At 35.3% G+C, this 26,001-nt stretch overlaps 1 protein-coding gene across 1 annotated transcript in view; it reads right to left on the reverse strand.

Annotated features, from left to right (window-relative positions):
* Nucleotides 1-26,001, reverse strand: part of ADGRB3 (adhesion G protein-coupled receptor B3) — a gene marked incomplete at its 5' end in the record, with an annotated part of 463,681 nt that overhangs the window by 259,257 nt on the left and 178,423 nt on the right. Inside the window, 5 exons of the mRNA XM_084262372.1 lie at nucleotides 4,225-4,389; nucleotides 5,174-5,338; nucleotides 8,722-8,886; nucleotides 16,547-16,708; nucleotides 21,790-21,900. Coding sequence (XP_084118498.1) covers nucleotides 4,225-4,389; nucleotides 5,174-5,338; nucleotides 8,722-8,886; nucleotides 16,547-16,708; nucleotides 21,790-21,900 — 768 coding nt within the window. The remainder of the gene's footprint in view (nucleotides 1-4,224; nucleotides 4,390-5,173; nucleotides 5,339-8,721; nucleotides 8,887-16,546; nucleotides 16,709-21,789; nucleotides 21,901-26,001) is intronic.

The raw sequence follows: 26,001 nt of genomic DNA on the forward strand, positions 1-26,001 counted from the left end.
CTATATGCATCATATTTTTTCTTCTATGTTAGCAAGTCACTGGTCATATCAGAGCTTTCCCATCTATTTCGAAGGGTAACCTGTGTGCTTTCGCATCACATTTTTCAGAACTAAAAATTCTACTTTATCTTTAACATAATGCCAAGGTTTATCTGTGCACTGGTGGGTTGTGTTCAACATAGAAGACATTCCCAGGACCCAGAGCTATCAGGAAAGATATGTGGGAGAAAGGAGCACTTTTCCAAGTAAACAAAATTTCCTGGTCCCTGACTGACTCTGCGCAGTGCAACCATGTGCTTTTCGATGCATTTTGTACAAATACCTTGGATCAAGGAATTCTGTGCATAAAAACCAGACCAGTTCTTCTAAAGCTAAAGTATATCTGGCAGAGCTTACTAATCAGGCATACACCCACATTAAAGCATCTGTGAGGATCCAACCCATGTTGCCCATGGAGACATTACAGTCACGCCAGAGCAGTATTATGTCTGAGTTTAAAAGCCTCACTGGCCCTGCTGGCTCTGCTCAGAACCAGTTCAAGTATTTCTGTAACTATGGCACAATTAATTAATAACATAGCCACAGATAAATGTGAGTTAGCTGTACAAAATGATAGAGAATTGCTAAAATGTAGAAGCAAAAAGGTAAATTTGCTAAAATTGGCAAATAGAAAGCAGATCTTTCACTGATGAAGTGATTCAGCAGTATCTTCCCACATAGAGCATGTACTCAAATTTACTACATTATATACCCATTGTAATGGTAGGCCTGAATTCATCCCACCTAAGCACACTCAACAAACTTAGTGGTCTAGAAGCACAGTCTTTCTTTGGCATTGCTGATGAGAGACATTCATCCCCGAGGCAGTTAGCCCACCTGGCATCTGAGGAAGCTCTGCACAACAGTCAAAGCAAGAGACATACACAGCCTCATGGAGGTCCATATTCTATCTTATGTAGCTAGTATTGCCTCTGAGGAAACCTTCTACCTTCAGTAGGAAATAATTAGCTAGTGTTCAGCAGCAGATGTGCAGTGCTATCTTTTTGTTAACAAGGTGGCTTATCAGGGTTTTCAGCAATATTTTGGTCAAAATACCTATACTATGTTTTCAACCACTGAAAATAGGCTTATGGGAAAAATATTGAGGACCTGTTTTGAGTAAAATCTGGGTAAAGCATAAATATTTTAACATATATAGGATTTTTATGCAAGTAACTATTATGGAATTAAGTATTTCTGGAAACAGGTACTATATTCTTTGAACCTAAGATATTCTTAAAACTGTCTTAAGAACATGGTCCAATTTTTATAAAAATGAATTTGCACGTCTTCTCTCTTGAATAACACTGTACTTAGTCCTCAGTTCTCACATCTGAGTTTCTACTAACACATTGGCTGGGATTTACCTTACTTTTCTTACCCACTTCTCTAAAACTTTCTGATCAGGTTGCCATGTAAGTCCTTATCAGTCATGCATTGCAATTTCTTTTATTACCTAGCTGTCTCCTTGATTCCTAAGGGACAGACCCATTTGTTCATCCTCTAAGTTTTCTGCAGCGATTTCTGTGTGACTAGCTGCTTCATAGATCTAGACATTTTTTCTTTTCTTTGATTTGTTTCCAATTTTCTGAAGTTATCCTTCACAAAAGGATGCTTTGAGTGCAAAGTACTGAATCTCTGTCACTGCTGACCTACTAGGAGTGAAATCTAACTTTAGACATTTGGGATACAACAATGGAGCAATGACTGAAGCCAAAATACATTTAGATCTATGATTTTCATTCCCAGAATATTACTCAATGGAAAGAAACAACCACAGTTTTAAAATTGATAATTGTGAATAGAAATAGATCACAAAGACAGACACTCAACTTTCATTCAGAAACCAAGCTGTTTGAGACATCAACTTTCAGACAATAGTTCTGAGCTTGCCTTTCTTAGTGCTACTTATATTCAGATTCTAGGAGTGTCTGATATAATTCAGTCCCTGCCCCAACCATTCGAAGAGAATCATTGATCAGATATGAAGAAAATCGTGTATAATGTTCAGTTGACATAGAACTTGAGATGCAAAATGTCCAGTCAAGATTTTCAGTGAGTCAAGTGAACAGCTCTGCTTGCCAAGCAACTTATTAACAGGGGCTAGCATAATAGAAAAAGGTTGTATTCTTCTCTTGCTTCCACAGTTTAGAGTCAGCTGTAACTTAACTTTCTGTAAGATGATAGAACTCTGGGTGATACAAACTGACACAGCCTCATCCACTTGAGAAACTTGTTAGTCAGATCAACAGAACTGAGGATCTGGTCTTACACTAATGGCGAAGCAATGCTAATACAATAGTCTCGTGTTTATTGATGATTTACACAGAAAAAGAAACTAATGAGACAAAAATAGATTTCTGAACTACCTTAGGACTATGGAAGAAGAGCATACAAATAATGACATTTGTTTACGCTTTGAACGATCCTTTCTGTGTAGCAATATTCAGTTTTTCTTCGTGCTAATTAACACGAGAAAATGTAAACTGTATATCATTTTATAAAATTTTGGTAAATTATCCAATATCTAGATTTAAATCTGAGGTGTTTTAGTAAACGTCAGTCTAGAAACAGATAAATTAAATGTTATTCAAGTATACTCTTCTGCACAAGTATAAGCTTGTTAAAAGGTGCTTTAGGTTATGGTTTCTATAAGCATACTGATTCTAATCTGGAATTAATCAAGTAAATAAATAAATTTAGCCAATGGCAAATAAAGCTCTGTGTGCATTTGACTTATAAATACATCTGTAAAATATTTTATTAACAGCAGGTGGCAACCTTTGAAAATTGGACTGCCACAGCATGGTTTTTTCTTTTAAATATAGAAATGCAAATTATTTCAAGAATGGTTTTACAAGCAGAAGCTGGTTGATCTGAATGTCTGCTTATTGAGAAGATTCACATTAACTTTCTCTTAGTACTGTGCTTTTATAGAAGTCTGCATTAGCTATGTAATTTATAATTTGTTTAGGAATCCAATACAAATACTGTTTTGTACTGCTTTTCAAATTATGAATGTTTTATTAAAATTTGGGAGATCATTTAAAAGGGAAGTTAAATTCAGCTAACTTCACCAGTATAGTATTATAACTGTATAACTACAAAGAGTCCTTTTGTTCTTCAAATTCAATGAGATTCATTGTTCTACTGTACTACAAATACCTTGAAAACTGTTCTTTGATGGCTGTCAAGGGATAAACATACTGTCTATGAAAATGTGGGCTTAATAACATAAAATTCACATCTGATATATTTTCCATTTCCTAACCCAAAGCATCCCTGCCATTTAAGTCCTTTTTCTGACTAGCAAAGAACATAGCCATTGAAATGTCCAGAAGTCAAAGCAATTGCTAGATTGATTTTTTTCTGCCTCCTGGCTTGCAGTTCAGAACACATAATTTCCCAAGTGAACAGCTAAGACATCCTACACTGCTTACACCTTATTTTGTTATTTTGCACCTATTCAACAATGCATTCTTTTACTTTAGGACAATGTGACTTTACAGATAAATATGATCAGATTCACCAGCTGGTTTTGTTTATTCATTTTTGAAGAAGCTCAAAGGTACCCTTTTATTAGCTTTCAGTAAGACAGACTTAAATCTATTGGGAGGGCAAAGTAAGAAGTGCTGCAAATAAATGTATTTAAGCACCATATTAAAACAGGAAATATGTGCCTTTGAAATTTTGTATTACTTTCCTTTTTATAAAATTTTGCTCATGTAATTGTTCATTCTATACAGTAAGTTAGGTTCACTTTTCCCCTTGTTTTTACTGCACTGGAATTTACCCGAAATGTATTACAAAGACATGTCCTGTACACTGGACAAAAGGAGTTCCATGACTTACAAAACCAGACATTATATTCTGAGAAACAGTGTATTCAAAGAGAATTTCTATAGCAAATCATTGCCACTCCAAATAATGTAGGCATACTTAAGCAATTAAATATTTTTCTGATAACTTTCTTTAGTATGATATGCACTACTCATGTATCCAATAGAGCTAGTTTACACCCAGCTACATAAACACAACTACACTGAGAAAACCAGCAGTGACTTGGCTAAAACACTTTTTATGGCTATTGCTGTATGGAAATTCATCTTGCCTCTCCTAAGGAAGACCATTCAAGTAAGCCATACTGTGGGGTAGATAATATTAGTGATTTTATTTGCTTCTCACCAGGACACCTCTGTTCACTGCACCGTCTAACTTCCTCTCCGGTTCCTTCACACTGTTGCCCAGTCACAGCAGCACCTTGACAGATCCTTATCCGCCTCTCCCAGCCACCGTCACAGGATTTGGAACAGCCACTCCAGTGGCCCCACTGGTTCCACTGGCCATTTGCTGTTTGGAAAAATATAGTTATAGTGGAGACATAATGACAGTCATAAAAGAGAATACATAGGCTATTCTTTACTAGTACAAGAGAACAAGGACCCTCAGATACAACTAACAATGACGGAAGTGGTAGATGCAGTCACATGGAAGATGGGAAAGTCTCTACTTTGCTCCTAAATATAGGATTGTTGTCTAAATAACTTACATCCTGAGATAAAATAAAGAGAATTACCATGTTTAATTTAGACTAAAAAACAGATATTGTCCCTTTTGTATTTTTTGTATATACCTGTACAGTGGTGTTGCATGGTAGTGATACACATTTAAAACATGTGTAAGTACCCTATAAAAAACTAGATTAAAATATTTTTGCATGTGATATTTCAGGAGCTTGATTTTTACATGCTCTGACAGTGCAAATGAAACTTAAAGGTAAGTATAAACATAACACCCACCCTGGAAGGCTGCTTTTACACTGGATTAGCCTCAGTGTAAAAAAACAGTAGTTCATACACGCTCACTTTCTAGGTTTGTGAAACACTCATATCAAGTATTTTAGGCCTTGAAATATTTTTGTAAAACTGTTGAATATCCGTTAATTGGTGACAAAGCTGAAAAGCTAATATGCAGCCCATCACACAGCCTTTCTGGGCACATTCTTTAGCTTTTTACCTCATCAAATAAAAAAAAAAAAAAAAGCGAGGAACCAAGGACACTTGGAAAAACAACCCCAAGTGTCCCCAGAACAGGAGCAGTAAAGTGGTGACTGTCCGTGCCAGTCAGTACTCACCGGTGCACTCAGGGTTATAGCATTCCCGGCTCTCGGCCCAAGGTCCTCTGCACTCGGAGCCACCGTGAGCTGCGGCCGTGCACTGCCGGCTCCGCTGCTGGGTGCCGTTGGAGCAGGTCACTGAGCACTGGCTCCATGAGCTCCACTCCTGCCACTGTCCGTCAACTGCCACAGCAGGCACAAAAGAGATGGAGACAGCGATTACCACCTAAGCCAGTTTAGGTTAGGGGTTTTCAATTTAGGCCTGAATGCAGCCCCTCAGACTGGGCCTAGTTTAAAGAGGCTTGACTTCTTACAGCTTTGAAACACAGAAACCACCATTTCATAAATGTTTAAAACGTTAAGATAATGTAAAAACCGTTTTCCTTTTTCTTCAAGTAAAGAACATTTAACCTCTTCTAATCATGCACTGATGTAATAAAGGATAAATTGTGACTTTGCTCCCATACTGTATGGTTTGAAAGGCCTTATTAAAAAGACTGCTATTGGGGTGGGGTGGTTTTTTGGTAGAAGTACAGGCCAATCTTTTATCATGTAAATCCTGAGCCCTTTATAGTGATTTATTGCAGCTGCAGCAATTGTTCAGATGGGTCATCTTATAAGGTTCTTGGTCCTGATTGTGAAATTAAGTCTCTCTAGTTGAATAGGAAAAGGAAAACATTGCCTCATATACAACCTCTATTCTCTGTACTTATAATGCTGAATATACTTGATCGTTCATTTTCCCTGTAAGGTAAATGATCCCAGATCTTCTACATTTAGACATAAAATGTAGGAGGACAGAAACGGCCTGCCTTCCTCCTCAGGTCTGCTTCTGTGTTTGCATATTGCATAATCACCTTTCTGAATTTGTCAAGTTGAATTTTTAAACAATATATGCGGTGACAAGTTCTGTGTTTGGCATTTTGTCTTAGTCCATAGATTTGAGTTTGGATGAATATTCCCATGGGTAAAGGTTTATGACTGTTATTTTTAATTTCATATATTACAGAGATTCTTGAAGTAAATGAAAATATGAAAAAAACAAAATAATAAAAACTGTAAACCAATTAAGTTCCCATACAAGTGAAAAATTGCATGTTCTATGATAGATAATAGGACTAGACGTTATTTTTTAAAACAGTAGACATTATGAAATGTGTTATTACTCATGCTAATTCAGAATCTTGCACTCATAAAACCTTCAGTAATCATCAGTTCCTCATTGCACCTGAAGTTATTCAGTTTAAACTCAAAATGCAGGACACAATACAATTTTGATTAATGATTTTCCTTGAAAACCTGGTTTTATAACTACCATTACCATAAAAGCACTACTGCTGAAAACTTGCTAACCCCTGAAATCAGGATTCTTCTAAAGGAGGGATAGATTAGCAGCTTCCTACACTGATGATGCTAATAATTAAAATAGGAAGCAGAATCATGAAGTTAGTGATTAAACATACTGTGTCTGTATGGGTTCACCACTGTTCAGTGAACTACTTTACTGTTCTCTGACAGTAAACAGAACATTTCTAACAATCAAAGGTACTTTCTGTATCTCTAATGCTCAGGATCTCAGCAGCCAATGAATTAAAGAGAAGTTTTGAGTTGTTTTTTTTTCCTAAAGTTCTGTATTAAATATTCTATGTAACACCTGATTGTGAACCTCTTCTCAATGCAGATACCTCTCAAGTATGAAGCTTCTCCCTGATAATTTATTCAGCAGAAAATGGATGTCTTTCCAAACATGGAAGCTAGTTGCTCTCATTAATCATAAAAGCTTTATGTGAAGAAGAAAACATTATGGAAATTATATTTCAATGCACCCTCTTCAGTTTTATTCATTGGTATATAGTAATATTTAGGGTAGGAAAGATCAAATTGATTCTTATAGTATCTTTGGAGAAAATTCAATTCAGTGACATATATATTTCACACATCTCCCTTCTTTATCTTTAGGAGCAAATAATGTGGGTTTTCCATTTCAGAAATATAGTTAAAGGACTAAAGAATTCAACATGAAGGCTCCCTTATAAAACAGAACATTCAAATTACAGCAAATTGTAACATTCAGCAAAAACCTAAACTGTTACTTTTAAATGTAACCAGTATATAACTTTCTCTGGTGAAAGTAATTTAGGTACAATGACTGTTAAGAATCCACACTTCTCAAATAACTGCTTATTTTGACAGATTAGGTGTAATGTCTTTTGAGTTTCTCTGAAGTACTGAAGTGATCTCAATGCATTAATTTCTTCACTTCTATTTTTATTTGGCATTTCTCTTGTTGTCAACTCTGCTTCATGCTCATATATCATGTTAATTACTTTTGTGTAGGCACATGTAAAATTGCACAGCTGCCAACTTGGCCAAAAACTGGATTAATTCAAAATTTTTGCAGCTGCATTCAAGGCTAAAACTTTTCTACAAATTTTGTACTAAAGTTGCAGCATACTGCGTATGCTTTGCTGAGTAAAGTTCAAGTTTAATAAGAATATAAGAAATTGTTTTAATTCTGCGAGACACAAAGTTCTTTTCTTTCCTTCACCTCCACTTTCAAATCATCAGCCAACTATTTGCTAATCAAACAGCCCTTTTCAGGAACAGCTCCGGTCATGGAGAATCTATTGGCATCAGTGTTGCAAACTGTGGATATTAAACAGGCCTATTGCAAAGGCAGCCTTCACACCATCACCCAGATGTTATGAAAAAAATTTCTCACATTACAGCTAACTGAGACTTTTTATTGCAGAGAGATCAGTAGCTATATATTTAATCACCTTCGTAATACTTAGGTTTTATGTATAGACACAAATATATATGTGTATATATATACATATACATTAAAAAAATTGGTGAAAATCTTAATCAATTAAAAAAATCTATTTCGAAAGAATAGGCGATTTTGTTTGGTTTTTTTTTTAGTTAGTTTCAGTTTCAGTGGATGAAGATTTAACATGAAGCCCACACCTTGTTTACTTGGTTGCGGGTGGAAGTGGTTTAGCAGTTAACTCCCAGAAATTATTCAGTCTAAAATTCTTACCACAAGGGTTTAACTGGGTTTCAAACATTGCCCTACCTTGTGTCAGCCTTTCTCTCTGCACATACAAATAATATCCATTTTGAATAAATCAATAACAATTAAAATTTTGCCAAATATGTTGTACGATGAATAAATATTCACAATGAACTACCAAGCAAACATAATTCAAACAGATATGGTGGACACAAGCTACGTGACCTTTGAATGTCTCCCTTTAAGCCATACTCTTGCTTGCCTTTTGATTCTCCAGGACCCGTGCTGAATCAAGATTTCCTACACAACATACCCTGCCCTTCAGAAAGAGTATCTTGAAGAAACTTGGAATTGTGTGCTTGTGCAGGTTCTTGAACAGAGTTGCTGTCCTGATTATATCACTCCAGTCAAAATTATGAGCATTACCCTGCCTACTTACTTTGCATAACTTTTTTTTTTTTTTCCTGTCTGCAGAGGGCAATAAAAGAAATTACAGTCAACCCACACTGAATGCACTGTAACAAAGCAGAGAGGTGCTATATCAGCTCACCAGGGCAGAGTGCAATATTGCAAGGTTTATGTTGCGTTTCAGGTCCATCGCATGATCTTCCCCCATACTGGGGAGGTATACATGACCTTGTCCTAGTTCTTTGGCCTCGACCACATGTGAATGAACACAAACTCCAAGGTGACCATTCCTCCCAAACGCCATGTACTGCAACAAACCAAACAGATTTTAACCAGAAACAGACATAGAAATAACAGAAGGATTTACAAATAAAGAAAATCAGTATTTTAAATGGGAATTATTTTGCCAACTTCAAGGAAATCAGCACATAGGTATTCTTTAGCATTGGCAAATAAATCCTTGACAAAATTTAGTTAATTTCAATTTTTAAATTATATTTTCTCTAAAATATATTAATATTTGAACCATTTTCTCTAACCTTTAAACTGATCTGACTACCACATTTTATTTTCTTTCCTTCTTTGAAGTAAGATGGCTTCACTTTGCAGAAGCTAGTTGTGATATTTTTGGTGTCTGGCTTGAGATATTTTTAATAGACCTGATTTTCAGGAAACTAGTTTTTATGAAAATCAGGCATATACGTTATGTCTCAAGGCAACTCTAAAAAAATGATGCAATCAAAAATAAGCTTTCTTTTGAAAATACAGGAATAAACGAAACAATTTCTTACTGGGCCAACATCATAAATTGGGCTGCTATGCTACAATTGTTTCTCGTGTTTAAATGCTGATGGAAACATGGTAACACGTGCTTGATTATATTCCACAAAAATTCTAAGACCACATAAGCAAGAGGTTTTTGCTGTTTTGTTACACGAACAAATTAATTGATTTAACACATAGAGTTATACATGCATCACTCAGCAAACTTCAGACACCTTCAGAGTACACAATATCACAAACACAAACCAATATTTTTATAATACAAATATTTAAGAAAATTAATATAAAGCATCATAGATGTGTCTTTTTCTATCTTATTTTTTTTCTTTTGGCACTGTAGGAGAAACTAATATACAATATCCATATAAGTTTATACACCATATACATTCCCTTTTCAGAAACAATTTAAGTTAAATTTTCAGAAAGCTCTGTAATATAATTAAGCATGTACTGGTAAGACAACTCTATGCATGCATTGGCAAAACAGCTCGTTCGAACCTGAAAAATACTGCAAAAAAGTTTTAGTCATTTTTCTTCTGCTTAAATAAAAGTAGTTACATAGGTTTAAATTAAGCTGTGTGAGAACAGAAATACAGTAATGAGAACTGTAGCAGTGTTAGGCATTTAAGAAAAGAATCTAGAGACTTAGTACCCAGGCTGAGCATCACATTCTATAACATATAATTCTGTCTTTCTGCAACCCGGCCTGTTTGAAGGGTGTCTGGAGGGTGAAATAGTGTACAACATCTCAGTGTATCATTGGTAATGGTTCACAACATTATACAAGAAATAGATTTTTCTCATTTGTCCTCACTTTTTTCATCACTGTGAAAGAACTTCTCATGAATAGATTTCCTTTGCCTGCCCAGTTTCTACAAATAAACCGCTTTTCTTGTAGGGATCAGAATAACATTTCCTGAGGTGAAATTCAGTTGCCAAGGGTGTGGAAGGAGGATCAGCTCCCTGGCATATTATAACAAAATCATCACTAAGATCAATGGGAATTCTGCATGTCGGTAAATTCTGGTGCATTTCATTAAAAGTAAGGAAAATTGTCATTTCGGGTGGTATGTTGAGGTAAAACGTTAGGTAACTTCTGAGAAATTGTACCTGACAGAAAATGTCAAGTATCATTCAGGTAAAATTTTAACCCACTGGATAACAGCTCAATTGATTGAAGGTTTTAGTTAGTCACATGCAAGATGTCAAAAAGCACAATATATATTCTGTGTTTTACATGGCAAGTTTTATTGAAATGATCTTATTCTAAATATCACATCAATCTGCATTATATTAGCAAAAAGCTCTAACCCCCAGGAACATTAAAAATTAATGTTAGACTGACAGAGTTTAGTAAAGTTATTTTAGAAACCCTGATTAACTGTGACATTTTGGTCAAAACCAGGTAACCTAACTCTTCTAAAACTAGTACATTCATGACTATATCTGCATATAATCCCTTACTCTTCATCTTTTCTTCACAGGTACTATACTAGACAGCTACTGTGATCCAGCCACATGGTCTGAAGATTTTTTTTTTTCCCATTGCCAAAGTATTAGATTATGAATCCAGACATATCAGGAAAATTAATGAGAAACCAATTTTTCAGATCAGATTCCGAGCAGTAGTCAGTAATAACAATGATATAATGTCATCTCCTGATACTACAATGCTCAAGTACAAGAACTTTTAAAAGTATAAAACATAGCAAATCAAAATTAATCCAAGTTAGAAAAAGGTTATTCTGTAAAACACAGTATTTAAGAATGGTCTTGGCACTATGTAGACACAGGCTGAGATTTTACAATGTACATGTGATTTTAAGTCTATTCTTTAATTTGAAGGTTTGATTTGATGCTGTCAAAATGTTATGTTAGTAGTCTTCATTTAAAAAGGACAAAACCATGTGCTGAGGGAGTCTGCAAAGATACCGTCTTGAACCAAAAGGTTGTCTATCTCTTCTGGCAAGAGTGACTGCATGTTAGCAGATAATTCTTTCATGATTTTGGAATTGAACATAAGCCAAAACAAAATGTTTCACTTCGGGGGGGCTCAAACTTACATCAGGCTCTATCGGTTTATGGTAAGCTGTGTCCAAACTCACCTTCCATGACAAATTTTACTTATTTTGTAAAAAATTTACAGTACGTTCTTCTTTGTATAGAAACTTGTATATCTGAAACTAATACGTAACTAATAAAGTCAAGGATGGAAAAGGCATAACACTAAGAAAACAACCAATGTCAGCAAATAAATAATAAGAAGAGTTAATCTGTTCAGTGCAAGACAGAAGTGTCCAGTATTATCTAAATCAGCTTTAACAAAGCATTTAAGGTAATAATTTAAAGTTTATTACCTTAAATTTATTTCTAATATGTAATTTACATTTTATTTATTTAATATAGTTTTCTAAATGCAAAAAACCCTTATAACTTCTGATGAAATATAGTCAGATGAGCTATGCCAAATTACACCAGATGGAGAGCTGGCCCACAGAGGAATTACTGTTGTCTATAACACAGTTTCAGATGCAAGATTCATTATTTGGGACAAAAATATTCAGGTTATTGCCAACTTATCTGTCAAAAACATTGCTAGCACAACGAGTTTGGATTACTGCAGAGCATCTTTCATTTCTCTCTGCCACTCTGTGAACCTAATGATGTTGAAGTGAACACCCACAATGTTCACAATACGCAACGGCTGTGAAGTAGGAGGAGGCGTGAGGCCATGCTGGCCTTCATCCTACAAGCGTATTTTGGGAGATTCTTATTGGGGTTTAAATGCTTTTTATTTGTTCAGCTTTAAACCGAACAAATATTGGGAAGATATTATGGCCATTGACATGTCATTGTAAGTGGCATTATAGTTTAATCTGGTGGAATAGTTGCATCTAAGCAGATGCTCCACTACAGGAATTTTAAAAATTAAATTAAAGGGCTTGTATGCACAAATTGATACTCACTTAAGTGTTATAGTTTCCCTCATAATTATCCTGTCTTTCTTAAATTTGTAATATGTAAACTCAGCAAAATTTCTGACAGCTGCCCTTTAACTTTCACATTTAAGCCGTACAGCTACTCTATTTCTGCCATGTCTCTTTCCAATTATAAACCTAAATTTTCCATTCTTTTATTTTCTTTTTCTTAAGTGAAGGCCTGAAATTCCAGAACATAGATTACTAACAATAAAGCTACAGGAATTAAAAAAGATAGGGCTAATTCCTCTGTAACGATTTTGTTAGTGTACCATGCAGGCACAGAATATATCAAAATGTGCAGTGTTCCAGCAATACGGCTAAATGGGATTGAAATGAGTGCTGAGGAAAAAAAAAATAAGTTGGGAATAAGTAAGCATATCACACCAGCCAAAATATAGCTTCTGAGCATACAAATGTTTGGAATGTTTTAGGGTATTGAAGCTCTTCCCATCTCTTGCTTTACCCATGAGCCTAATCCTAATCTTCAAATAAATTTTGACGTAAAAGTGGTTGAAGGCAAAAGAGAAGTAAAAATAGAAATTAACTGAGATGATCTGCAGTTATGGGAAATCCATGATCTTTTCTTGTATTTTCAGCAGTGTTAGAAATGATCTATTAAGCTGAAATGAATTGATGGCACTGCATACTGGATCCTGTGATGTCCCTGCTCATAAAAGAACCAGTACCTATAATGGTTACCCGAGCTATGTTTTCTTGCATGCTATGCTACACTTTTCTAAAAGGCTCTCCATCCCAAGACAGACTGATTTACCTAATGGACCTTGCCCTGATACAGTCTTGAGCTGGAACAAATATAAATAAACCAAAAATTATGTAAATAATGGTTCCTTCATTATCTTAATTTAATTATTAGGAGTACTATTTTTAACTTTAAGGTTTTATTTCAATACTTCTGTGTATGTGTGTGTGCGTGTGTATATGTACTTGCATATATATATATATATATGTAAGAAAGGATTAAGCTGGTGAATTCAATTTTCCAGGACAGTGAGATGACAGAGAGATGTATTCCCTAACATCCCAGTAAGTATCTTATACACCAAAAGGAGTATGTGAAGGCAATAGATGAAAATAGCATGGAAGTCTTACATTAGTATTTTAAAGTTTAACAGGTGCTCTTGCAGTTTGTGGATAGAAGCTTGAAGTATAGTGCAGTAGGCCATTCTGAATACATCTTTTGTTTTGAGGTTTGGTGGTTTGGTTTTTGTTTTGTTGTTTTGGGTGTGTTTTGATTAGGAAACATTATTATAGGTCTTGAAATGCCCCATCCCCCCTTTTAGTATTCATGCAAACATATAATGAATATGCCCTAGTAGATTTCATATTTGTAGGTTAGAAGGAGAAACCACTGTTATTTGTCTATGTTTATTGCTTCTAATTTATGTTTTGAGATGTAAAATCCTATTGTGATAATACAGTCCAAAAGCTGTGTGGAATGAGTGGTACAGGTCTGGATACACAGGGCAGATCCCAGTGAAGTATGCTATGTGCTTGGATTGCTTCATCAAACTTGTGTTTTAATTATGCCAGTGTACAAACCAGGTATTCTGTTGTTCATTGGCCAGGGATAATCTTGAACTATGCAACTCTCTGAGTTAGGATACATATAATAATGAGGACAGAGGATATTTAAGCTCATAATTAAAGAGATGTTTGAAAAATTAATAGAGCTGTGACTAGGAAAAGCTCATTTCTAAATTGGTAATCTTGCATACTGCCACACAGTAGTGACCCTGTAGACAGACAGAGAACAACATAAATTAATAAGATTATTGTAATTATGTGAAACAACATGCAAGATTAAACCCAGAAGACCAATTCTTTAGGCAAGGTAACTCAAGATGCATAAAAATTATAAGAATCCAGTGTAGTGATCTGAAAAGGAAAATATCTTTGTAGAATCACTGTTAGCCAGTGAAACTTGGTAGCTGTTGCTCATACTGGGTATCTAGAAACAAAGGCCATACCCTACAGTGGGAGTTCGTGTGTGAGGAAAGAGCTCCTTTGTGACCTGAGAAATATGGAGAAGTCTTTTTGAGGGAGCACTGTTAAGAAGTTTACTAGACGTTGTGATTTTTTAAGAATTAACTTTGCTACAGTTTACTTTGAGAGCAGGTTAATTACTTTGGCTTTTCCATTACATGGGTTTGTTTGTTTCTTTGTTTCGATATGAAAAGTTCCCATTCCTCACTGGAGAGAATTAAGATAAGATTATGTAAAATTAGGTGATTTAAATGCCTTCCCTCTTCTTAGGTAACATAAAATGAGCAAGAAAGCAGGCAGAACTGCATCTTGTTGTGAGTGCTGGACTCTGTGTTTTCATGTTCATACTTAATGTAGTTTCAAAAGAATCTTTATCTTTGATTGCTTGGGCGGTTTGTTCTTTTACTGTTGTCTTTTTTCACTTAGTTTCATACTTTCAAGTTGAGGGTTCTTTTGCAATGTATTCCAACCTCAGCAGAACGTAAGCTATCCTGACCTTTTTAGAAATAGCTGCCATTTTTGTATGGGAACACTTTGAGTGATCGAATTCAACCCTGCCTGGGGTTTCCATCATGAAATATTAGAGAATCGCTTCTCTAGAGCACAGTAGTAAAGCATTAGATGCTGACAAAAGTTCTTATTACAGTAGTGACTTATCGAAATACAATATTTATATTCCATTGCAGAGGTTCCCTAAATGTTAATAACACTGATACACAAACTCTGATGGGATCATGAGCACCTCTCTGATGAAGACAGGCTGAGAGACTTGGGGTTGTTCAGCCTGTAGAAGGCTCTGGTGAGATCTTATAGCGGCCTTCCAGTACCTGAAGGTGGCCTACAAGAAAGCTGGGGAGGGACTTTTTAGAAGGGTAGGGAGTTACAGGATGTAAGGGAATGGTTTAAAATTGGAAGGGTTGGATATTTAGCTTGGGTATTAGGAAAAAATTCTTCACTGCAAGAGTGGTGAGGCACTGGAACAGGTTGCCCGAGGAAGTGGTGGATGCCTCGCCTCCCTGGAGGTGTTCAAGGCCGTGTTGGATGGGGCCTTGAGCATCCTGGTCTAGTGGAGGCAGTGGGGTTGAAACTAAATGATCTTTAATGTCCCTTCCGACCCAAATTATTCTGTGGTTCTATGATTCTATGTATGCACTACCTGTTGTATAATATTCAACGCACAGTAACACCATGAGTCAGATTCTACATATTGCTAAAACTCCTTGAGATAAATTGCAGGGGATTCTCTGCGTGTGACAGTCTAGTTTACTTCAGAAATGGAGTGAGCTTCCCCAGAATGTGAAGATGGCTCCCCACCATTTTGGGATTAAATGTTACAAAGAGCTAAGGCATTTCTGCATCTGAAGAGAGACATAATTTTTTGCATCTGAGACACAGCAGATGAAAATTAATGCAGTTGCAGGGCATATGCCTTCTCTTTTTCTTCCCATCCCAGATTAATCAGATACACAGTTAAGAGTCTAAAAATGAGATATGCCCTTTCAGCAACTAACTCAAGAGTTCCTGTCTCTTCTCCTTAGTGTATAACTACTGCTGAAGTCCAACTATGTCCAGATCTCCGAGAGAAAAGGAGTAGGAAGTCTGTAATACAAGATACTGATGACCTTTACCTTGTGTCAGATGTAAGAGAGTTACTTTTTGTCTGATCTTTCCTCCTTTGATGGGTAGCTGTTGCCCTTTCTTGCCAGAACAATGTAAAGGAAAGTCAATGAAGGCATTACTGCTCAGAGAACATTGTCTGGCTCATTGCCTAGAAGAACATACTCTAAATGGCGAAACAATTGCAGTGTCGAATAATACATCTTAACTTAACCCACCCTGTTAATCAGTCTCTGCTTCTTAATGTATCTTCTTCCCTAGTTTCTATTTTGTACTCACCCTATGCCTTCCCTTTTCTGCATGAAAATCAGAGAATATACATATATTTTTAAAAATCTGAGACTGTTAGAGAAAGGGACTTTTGTTCCTTATCTAGACTGTTCTGAAAGTAAAAATAATGACAAAACACATGTTAAAATTTCACAGGTGAATAGAATAGAATTACACTTCTCTGCTCTAATTGATATGCCCTTATTATGAAATTCATGTTAAAAATAATAATAAAAAATATATAGTTTCAAATTCTTATCATTATACAGTTCAAAAACATCCACAATTTTATTTATTGGCTGCTAACACTACCTGGACAGAGGGCAGTGTTATTGCAAACCCTTGATTCTCTTAAAGGGCCGCTGCAGTGTGTCCCGTAAGGTGATACACAAGTTCTGGTTCGCACCTGCGACCCTTGACCACAAGTAACTGAACACGTACTCCACTGGGCCCACTCTTCAACACCAGATTCACCTGTATTCAAGACAACAAACAAACATGAATAGAGACATAAGTATTAATGAGACTTTTATTCTTGCTGAAGCTCATTATCGTTTGCTCCTATAAATCAAAGAAAAAAGTACAACAGCAAAATAAATATTTAAAAGTTCATGGAGTAAAGCAGCTGTGACAATGGGCAATGGGTAGAAAATAAAGACACCTACAATGCTGCAGTCACATAGCGCCTGCCACTTTGAGCACTTCTCATCATTTACAACTTCATGAGAACTACTGCCCTTTAACATTTTAGAAACAACACTGCCCTCAGAATGCTAAAAGAGCATAGACAACACTTTTTATATAATAACAAAGGAGTTATCTTTGATAGTTATTATCATTATTCCAGAATGAAGGCCAGATAATAGTTTAAGGAAGTCTACCAGTAAGGGAATTCTGATCAAAAACCAAACCAAACCTAACCAATCTCATAATTTCTTTTCTTCAGTGGAGATGAGTCATCTAGCATCTGAGAGCAGTTCCCTGGCAAAGATAAAAACTTTGCTTACCAAATTTTAATCTGAATGGTGGGATGGGAACTTTGGTTTGGCCATTTACTACACAGATCTGCTCCTTGCTTTTGACCTGCAGGTGTGGCAAACTCCTGGATGCTCCAGACCTTGTTACTTAGTACTTACCACTCTGTCAAAATTATCAGATGTGATTCATTAATATCACATATTTGAATAGTGTAATTTTTTTAAAAATGCTGAGATAGCACATTATATGATTTTTTTAAAACAAGTAATGCATAAAGTCTTGCATGGATGTTGAGGAAAACATCCTTAGCTCCCATGAACAGCCATGCACACAATTCTAGAATTCCTTTCCCAAAGGTATTCATCTTCAGAAAACTGGATTCCTTGCATATTCTCAGGCAGTAAAAACAAAAAATAATGTTAATATACCTCACTGTACAATTTGAGTAAATTACTATGGTTTCATGTTCACTTTCTTCCATTGCATATCAGTATAAAATGGCATGCTAAAAACCTCTATTACAACCTTGATTTTTAGACCTACATCCTTATTGAAAAATGGGGTTTTTTTTTTGCTTTCATCCCAGGGCATGATACAACCTTCAGTTTTTAAGAGCATGTTAAAAATTTGACTTATCTCAAAACATCTCAATCTTACAGAAGTTTTGATAGTGGACACAATCAAGGAAATATCTGCAAACCAGGAAGACTCTGGTTCTATCATCAAAGAATGCAATAAATGATATACTATTTCTTGAAAGTTTACTTTTGTAGGAAGCATCTGCCCTGTCTCTTTGTTTGTTTCCAAAGTCAAGCACCAAACCTTTGCAAAATGGTCTAAGCAGCAATTCTAAGGCTACTCAATGCTTTAAAAACTTGTCCTTCTTATTTGGAAACAAGACAAAATGCATTATAATTAACCCACGTTTCCCTCTGTTTTTCATGAAATTATATACAATTCTAACAATTTCTATGGACAAGGGTAAAATAATGAGACTTTTTTACATACAAAAATTAACCAAAGTGATCTTTGTGGTCACTTTTAGGTGAAAAAATGAGAAAATTAATCACTGAATATTCGTTAATTTTTTTTTTTTAATAGGAATTTAGGATTTTGAATAGGTTGTTACATGGTTTGAGTTCAGGTTAGATGGTATAATATGGTAAGTATAGTTAATATCTAGTTAGGCAGTAGTATAAATCCTGTGCTCGTGGTGAAAATACTTGTATTACTATGGGTTTCTAGGCTAATGATTTTTCTCTTTTCCTACATGTTTGAAGTTTGACTTTGCCTTTGTTAAAATGGTTTAGATGAAAGGTCAAACAGAAGAAAAAGTCAAAGCTGTGTTTCTCAAGATGTTCCTCATTATGTAAAACAGTCATATATACTCAGTATAAATTATCCATTATCCCACACAGACATGGTGACAGTTCATCATTAATAAAACACAGAAATGAGGTTTTAAAAATTTTAAATTTTGGATGTCTTAAAGTGATAAAAAGTTGCTCTTACCCTTACAATATGATGAAAAATAGCAGTAGTGTGACTGAGAAATATGATTGTATTGAGTTAATTTTGAAATTAATATTAATTGCTATAACTTCTGAGTGTATATGTACTGTCCATTCATAACAGGGAGAAATTAGCAATATATTTCAACATACGTAACAGATAGAAGTCTTAAACAGTTGCTGGAGCTAGATCCTTCATGCTAACAGAATTTATGGTGCAAAAAGAGTGAAATAACAGAAAATAAAACCCAAATTTATCTCACCAGCCACTTTGCTTCCTTTTGCACAATTCACTATGGGTTTTTTTTGTAATTTTTAATTTTTCAAATATTTTGTACTGCTGTCAGTATGATTATTTTAAGATCTTCTAAAGGAAGGAAAAATCTTCACAGACACATTATACCACAGTTAACCATTTTTAATTTAAGCAAATAAAGACTTCTTTATTTTCTAGAAAAAAACCTAGATTGCTTGCGTAATCTGCAGATGCCTCCTCCATTATTTTCTTTATCCCTTTTCCATTTTATTCTTTTCTGAAATGAAAATTTCAAAAGGTCTATTTTTTAAATTTTCCTTCTATTTTTCAGTTATTGGAGAACTTTTAAAATCTTATACCTATCATATTAAACCTACAATCTCAAATTAACTGTTGGCAAGTAACCAAGCCATTAATCTCCCCTGCAGTTCAACATGTAAGAGGAAACATAACTTACTGTATGGAAGGCCTCATTGATCTGTGTAACACTTACCTGTATTATACTCTCTAAATCCCATAACACCTAAGGGAAGGATCAATCCAAACACTTAAAATGACAAATATAGAACAATAAATTATTCATACTTTTTTTCCTTTTAAATAAAACATTTCACTGCCTCATATCACTCACAAACAAACAGGAAAATGCATATTTCAATACTGCATTCTAAAACTCTTCCATTCCCAGCAAAACTCAGTGGATTAAGTCCACTGTTCTAAAAGTATTAAGTGCTTTTCATCAGTCTTATGCAGGACAGTTCTCTTTTCCTGTCTCTCTGCCTTTATAAAACATACAGACATTTTGCTGCACTTTTAAAATGCTTTATTATTACACAAAACAGAATATTAAACAGGTTTAAAATGTAAGAAATCTCATAAACTCAGTACCATTTACTTTAAAGGCTATTAGACTTCTTAGTACATGGGTAAATTAATGAGATGTTAGAAAACACCTTATGAATCAGTTTAAGAAGCTATCACATTAATTTTATCACGAGAAAATGAATGCATTACAAGTGAAGAAAATATGCAATGATCACTAAAAAGGAAAATCAAAATGAAGAAGAGATGAAAATTAGTATGTCCAAAAAGAGCGCAGTATTACTTAAAATGTGTTAACCTACATTATGTAAAATATAGATTCCCTCAAAGTTGGGCATGCAATTTTTTTATGCTCTGCTGATGTATCTCACATGCTTTCAGGACAGGACCTTGAAAACGAAGCCTGTGTAATTTTGAACGTTCATCTCCCACTCCACACACACAGTCTACCTGAAGGTGACGGCATAAGTCCTGCATTTATAATGCAGTTCTCTAACACCCTTAATAGATGGACTGCAATCCATATCTAGAAATTATCAAATACAAGTTTTACCTGATAGTATGCAAGTTTTAGGGATTTATATGAGAAAATAAACCATCTTACTTATTTTGGGGAGTAATTGTATGAATTCAAGAAGCAGCATAAAAGCAAAGGTGTTATTCTTGTAGTAAGCAAATACCATTATAAGTCTGAGCTAGGTATGTAAGTAGTAAGTTCTACTTGCCTAAACAAAACCTGCATGGAGATCAAAAGGGTTCCAGGTTCCTTTCTTCCACTACATTTGCTTACAGTAGTATCAACTGGGAGTTAGCAATAAAAGTAGTCCTATAGATTAATAGGAGGGAAACACACTTTTTCCCCTTCTAAATTCTTTATGAAACAGATCTACACTGATTGACTATACATGTATTTAGATCACTTAATATATTGATTTCTGCAAATCTGTTAAGTAAAGCATCTTACTACTAAGGAAGTCAACATGCAACCTAACTATAAGCAATTATAGCTCTTTTACTAAAGTGAATATAAAACTGGAAGCATTATGTATGACTGATGCAGGCATATTTTCTAGGTTAGTAACTATGGAATACAGAGTAAGTTGTTTCAAATCCATACAATAATTATGGGGCATAAGATTTTCAACACAGTAACTTACTGGGATGGAGTGTGTAGGGAAACATTCAAGAGCTAGATTTTACCAACAGATACACAGACCATTGCCAACATCAAAAAGGTAGTTTGGGTGTATGAAAGCTTAATTCAACCCACCACTGAAATTTTATCATTGACCTCGAAGGCTGCTGTAGTAACTGTTGGTAAACAGGATTTCTGGGGTCTTTTTAATTACTTCAGCACTAGGTTTGAATAGAACTTTGGTATCTTTACCTAAAGAAGATGAAGTTGCTCAAACAAAATTAGAAAATATGTTTTAGATTAAAAACTGTTAGATAATTTGCACATCCAATTAAAAACTACTTACGGCCAATTTCGTTTAGCAATTATGAGTCTGGAAACTAGAGAATAGAGCGTTGCACTGGGCCAAAGATAGTAAATGCTGAATGTATGCATATTAAAGTCACCCTAGTACTTAATTAATTTGATAAAGGCCTAAAGCTGGGATTAGACTTCAGTCTATTTATAAATAAATTCCGATGCATGTTCTTAACATCTTCCTTGAAAAAAGTTAATATGTCACAGTAAGCTGCCCTGTGCCTTGGTATGTGTGAGACGGCTTTTACTATGAAAGAAATTCATGCTTACACTAAATGATTCGGTATCCACATTCACAGTGCATGTTTTTTTTGTACGACCTACCTAATTCTCAGCTACTTTATTTATGGACTTTAACTGGTGAAAAAAAAATAAATGATTCAAAAAAAGTATCAGCTTAGAAAACTGACAAATATGCAGCAAAAGATTATGGAAACATGCAGTGGTTTTGCTAAAATTAACAACAGTAAATAGAAAAATGTAACTGATGTATTACCAGTTTGTGCCATAAATTTAGCAGCATCAGCTTGTTCCTGAGGGACCCTTTTCTCATGAACAGATCGAGGTCGCTGACTTTTAATTGTATGATCTCCCATCATTCCAAATTCTAAAGACAGAATAAAGGTTTATGAAAGCTTGTGTGTAGACATTTCTCAAAAGTCACATACTGTCTCATGCAATATGTTCCTAAACATACCTGGAAGTTGCTGGTAAGTCAGGCAAGTGATCATGGCAGTTAACATCAATTTAACTTTGCTACACTCGGCTTTTAATAAATACTTAAATTTGAGTCTGCAGATTTTCAAGCATAATTTTATTGTATGAACCAACATTCAATGTAGTGACACATACTGTAAATCAGCTGTATGACATGGGACAAAAACAATAATTCAAATGCAGACATTTTACTCCTGTATTTTGAATCAGTGCAAACCACACCAGAAGACGATTGCGACCATGTAAGACTGCTGCTCTATGGCAGAGCCTGCTGCTCCTCCAGAGGACTCCTATTTCTGAACTCGACTTGCAGGCAGATGAAGCCTTCAACAGAGATAACGATTCATCTTTGGGAATGGTGGCAGTGTGAAATAATTTAGCGAATGAACTCCTTATTTTTTAGGCTGAATCAAGCAAAACAAATGCTTGTGAACTGTTTTCTCTCTGAAACCTCCCAGTTAGGAAGACTCTAGATTATATCTTGCCCTCAGTATTTAAAAAGAAGTCCCCATTGATTTTAGTAGAGAAATCTTCATAGAAATCAGGGACATAAAGGCCCAGAGTGTGGGAGACAAGTGTGCTTCATTTGTTATTCTATCACTGCTCTCTTTCTCCCTCTCTGGTCCAGGGCAAACCTGCTAGCCCTCCATCTCAGACTCCAGTTTTCCTTTCTGGGATGAAATCTGGAGTGTCTTCTGGGGGGAGACACAGTTCCCCCTGGTCCTCCCAGGCACACGTGCCTGTCCACAGCTTGGTGCGCTATGTTCAGTTTCTCTTGGGACTCTAATTTAGGAAGCACGTGGCAAGGACACGAGCTGACACTGAAGCTACTTCAGCTACAGCCACATTGATTTTCTGATGAGGCAGAAGGTGTCTGAATCACTAGGACTAAATCACTAAAAAATACCTTTCTGCTGGAAGGTTATTTTGCAACTGCAAAATGCAAAATTCTCCCCAATGCATAAAGTCATGAAGATAATCAAACTTACCTTCCTGCCTCAAAAGATGTGAAACATTATGTAAGATGCAAGGGCTACTAATAAATATTGTTTGCAAACATGTTCTTTTCATAAATCAATCAAATAAGCACTTTAAAATTTCTATTTATAATAAAGATACAATAAAAGGCAAATCTATTTCTGAGGGGTCAATCAGTAGAAATAGTTTTTTTCCTTTCTAGTAAATTATTAATATATTTCTCCAAATTAGTGTTTCTTTTTGTAAATATTCATTAATGGCACCACTTAAAATATAAATTTAATTATTCATTTGAGAACAGAAATGCAGTTTGCATTCTAAAGAGAATATTTGAAAATCTAATTAATAAAATATATTTTGAGAATTAAGCATTCGACATGTTAATACAACCCAGAAATATATAAAAAAGATAATTAAATTATATACACACTTACATATATATATAATATGCCTATATGTATGTGTATACATACATGCTTGTTTTATAAAATTTTATTAATATGTTTTTACAAAGGACAACTCTTCTAGGGCTCCTCTGATTTAAGATAACTTTTTATTCTGTGGGAAATTTCTTCCTATAATTAAAGTTTACAATCAGTAATCTAATGCAGATTAAGATTATAATGGATGACTGTTTTACAGTTTTTACAAGGTGAGGTTCAGGTGACCATTCGAACCATAATAAACAACATGTTGAAGGACAAGTGACTTTACATCGATTTCCCCTTGAGGAGGCTGTGAAAGCAAGGCATGTCTGCTCAGAGTCTGCTGCCTGCGCACTGCCTGCTTGTCAGGCAGTTTACAGTACCTGGCACCATTCCTGCTGAAGGCTTCATTCTACTTTTTAGGTTGCAGCGTGCAACATTGGGAGACCTTTGCTAGAGGAAGGCTTTCCAGAGGCATACAGAGAGGTGTATGGTCCCGCAGCATCCCTAGTTGGGCACAGGCACATGCAGTGTCCTGCGGGACACAGACCTCTGGTGAAGAGGCAGAGGGAAGTTTGGGAAATCAGTGTTCAGGGATGCAGTTTAGACCCGGCGTAACTCCACGTGCAATGATGGAGTTACCCACAAATATCACCAAGCAACTTAAAATACAAGTCATTGATGCAGGATCTAATCACGCCTCGACTTTTTTGTTTTTCCACTTAGCAACAACACATTTTTAATTTACACATTCGATTCACTTCCACTATTCCTGATGGTCTTTCAGATGCACTTTTCAACTAATGCCTCTTTGACATATTAAGCATTTATAAAGTAAATATACAAATATATGTTAAAGAGAAATGTTTCATGGCAAATATTTCTGTATAAGTTTTGTCAAAAAATGGAACCAGGCATATGCAGTGCTCTCATTTTCATAGTCAGCTGAAGAATTTCACCAAATGCCACGTGAGAACCAAAGCAGTAACAGGAAATGCAGTGTACTGGCATGGGTGAGGACATTAAGGCCTCATTAAAATTCAGGCCTCATAAAAAAAGAAAAATAAGGGTCAAGTGCATTTTCGTAAGGGGATCAGAAGTGTCCAGTTCCTGCATATAAGTACAAACTGTTCTCAGAATTGTTTAATCTAAACAGCTCAACAGTAGTACGTTTTTTAAGGAGCATTTTATAGTAAAATACCTTACTTAAGTGACTGCTGTGGTTTACAAGAAGACTAAATGGAATAAAACTTTTCTCCATTTTCAGATCCTAGATAAATAACGAATGTAGAAGATGAACTAGTTACGCATTTGTTTTCCCTTGATACTTTGCAGAGGAGAAGCATTTAAATTCTTTCTGGGCTAGAAAAGCATTTTAACCCAAGTCAGCCTAAAGTATGACTAAATGGCACAGTAGTTTCAACGACCTGTTTGTGTGGGAAAGGTGATGGGAACCATCTTACTCTGAACAGTATCTGTCATAGAGGTGTCCTGCAAGGTCAAGCCAGTGTGATGCAAGACCTGATGTCTGGGCTGTAATACTGGATGTTTGAACTGAGATTCTGAGTAAAGAAATCTTTCTCTTTGTCACTTTTCTTACCTAGTTCTTGTTGGTGAAAATGAGTTTTCTAACCGAGAAGAAGGTATTTTTGCAGCCATCAGTTTCTGAACAGAATTTTTGCGGATACCTGTCCTAATTTTCCCTTGGGTAGAACAGGACAATCCTCTGCTTTTACCTCAAGCATTGATATTAATCAGATGGTTTCATTAAATAAAGAGGAACAATGAAACTTTTCAGTAGCAGACAGGTATATTGCCCAATCTGGGAATCACCAATGTGACTCTAAGTTAGCCCTGGAAACATGAGACGTTTTAATGCTTTTTATAACATTGTTAATGCTATAATCTGCATACTTGAGAATAAAGCTCATAAAGAAATACCTCAAAATGTAAATAAAAAAATAGCATTATGGGGAGCCTTGAATGGATCTTTTTAAACAGACAATGGCTTATAACAAATCATGACATATTCCAAACATTCGCAGTAGAAAATCTGAGGTTTAGTTATCTGTTAAAAGAATTTATCCTGCTGTCAGTGATCCTTTGATAGCCTTGGAAGTACAATAGTTTCCTGCGATAGGATGCATGTTCATTCTCTCCTCGGCTGTACACAAGGGATCAATACTTGAAAGTATTTTAGCAACACATATGTCTTAATCTGGATGTGATTTATCATTTCATTTTGCATATAGCTTTTAAGCACATACTATAGTTCCATGCCTTCTAGGAGTGAAAAAAAATCCACAATGATTTCTGAAATTCCAAAGTTTACAGTTAAGTATTATTTATGACAACTCTTATCTGTAGTACCATTGGCTTTACCTTTATTTTTATGTTATGTTAAGGGAATTTATATTCCTATTGAGTAACCTTTTTAGTTTTTAAAGGAGAAGCTAAAATCTTGCGGCCAATGTAGGTGTACGTTTTTAGGAGAGAAGAGAGGTGCCATGTGCTCTCTGTAGGAACAAAGAAGAAAAAACATCTGTTAACAGTATAAAAATGCAAAGTAGGAAGACTCAGCATCACAA

Source organism: Gallinula chloropus (assembly GCF_964237585.1).
Source record: "Gallinula chloropus genome assembly, chromosome: 3".
Taxonomy (NCBI): domain Eukaryota; kingdom Metazoa; phylum Chordata; class Aves; order Gruiformes; family Rallidae; genus Gallinula; species Gallinula chloropus.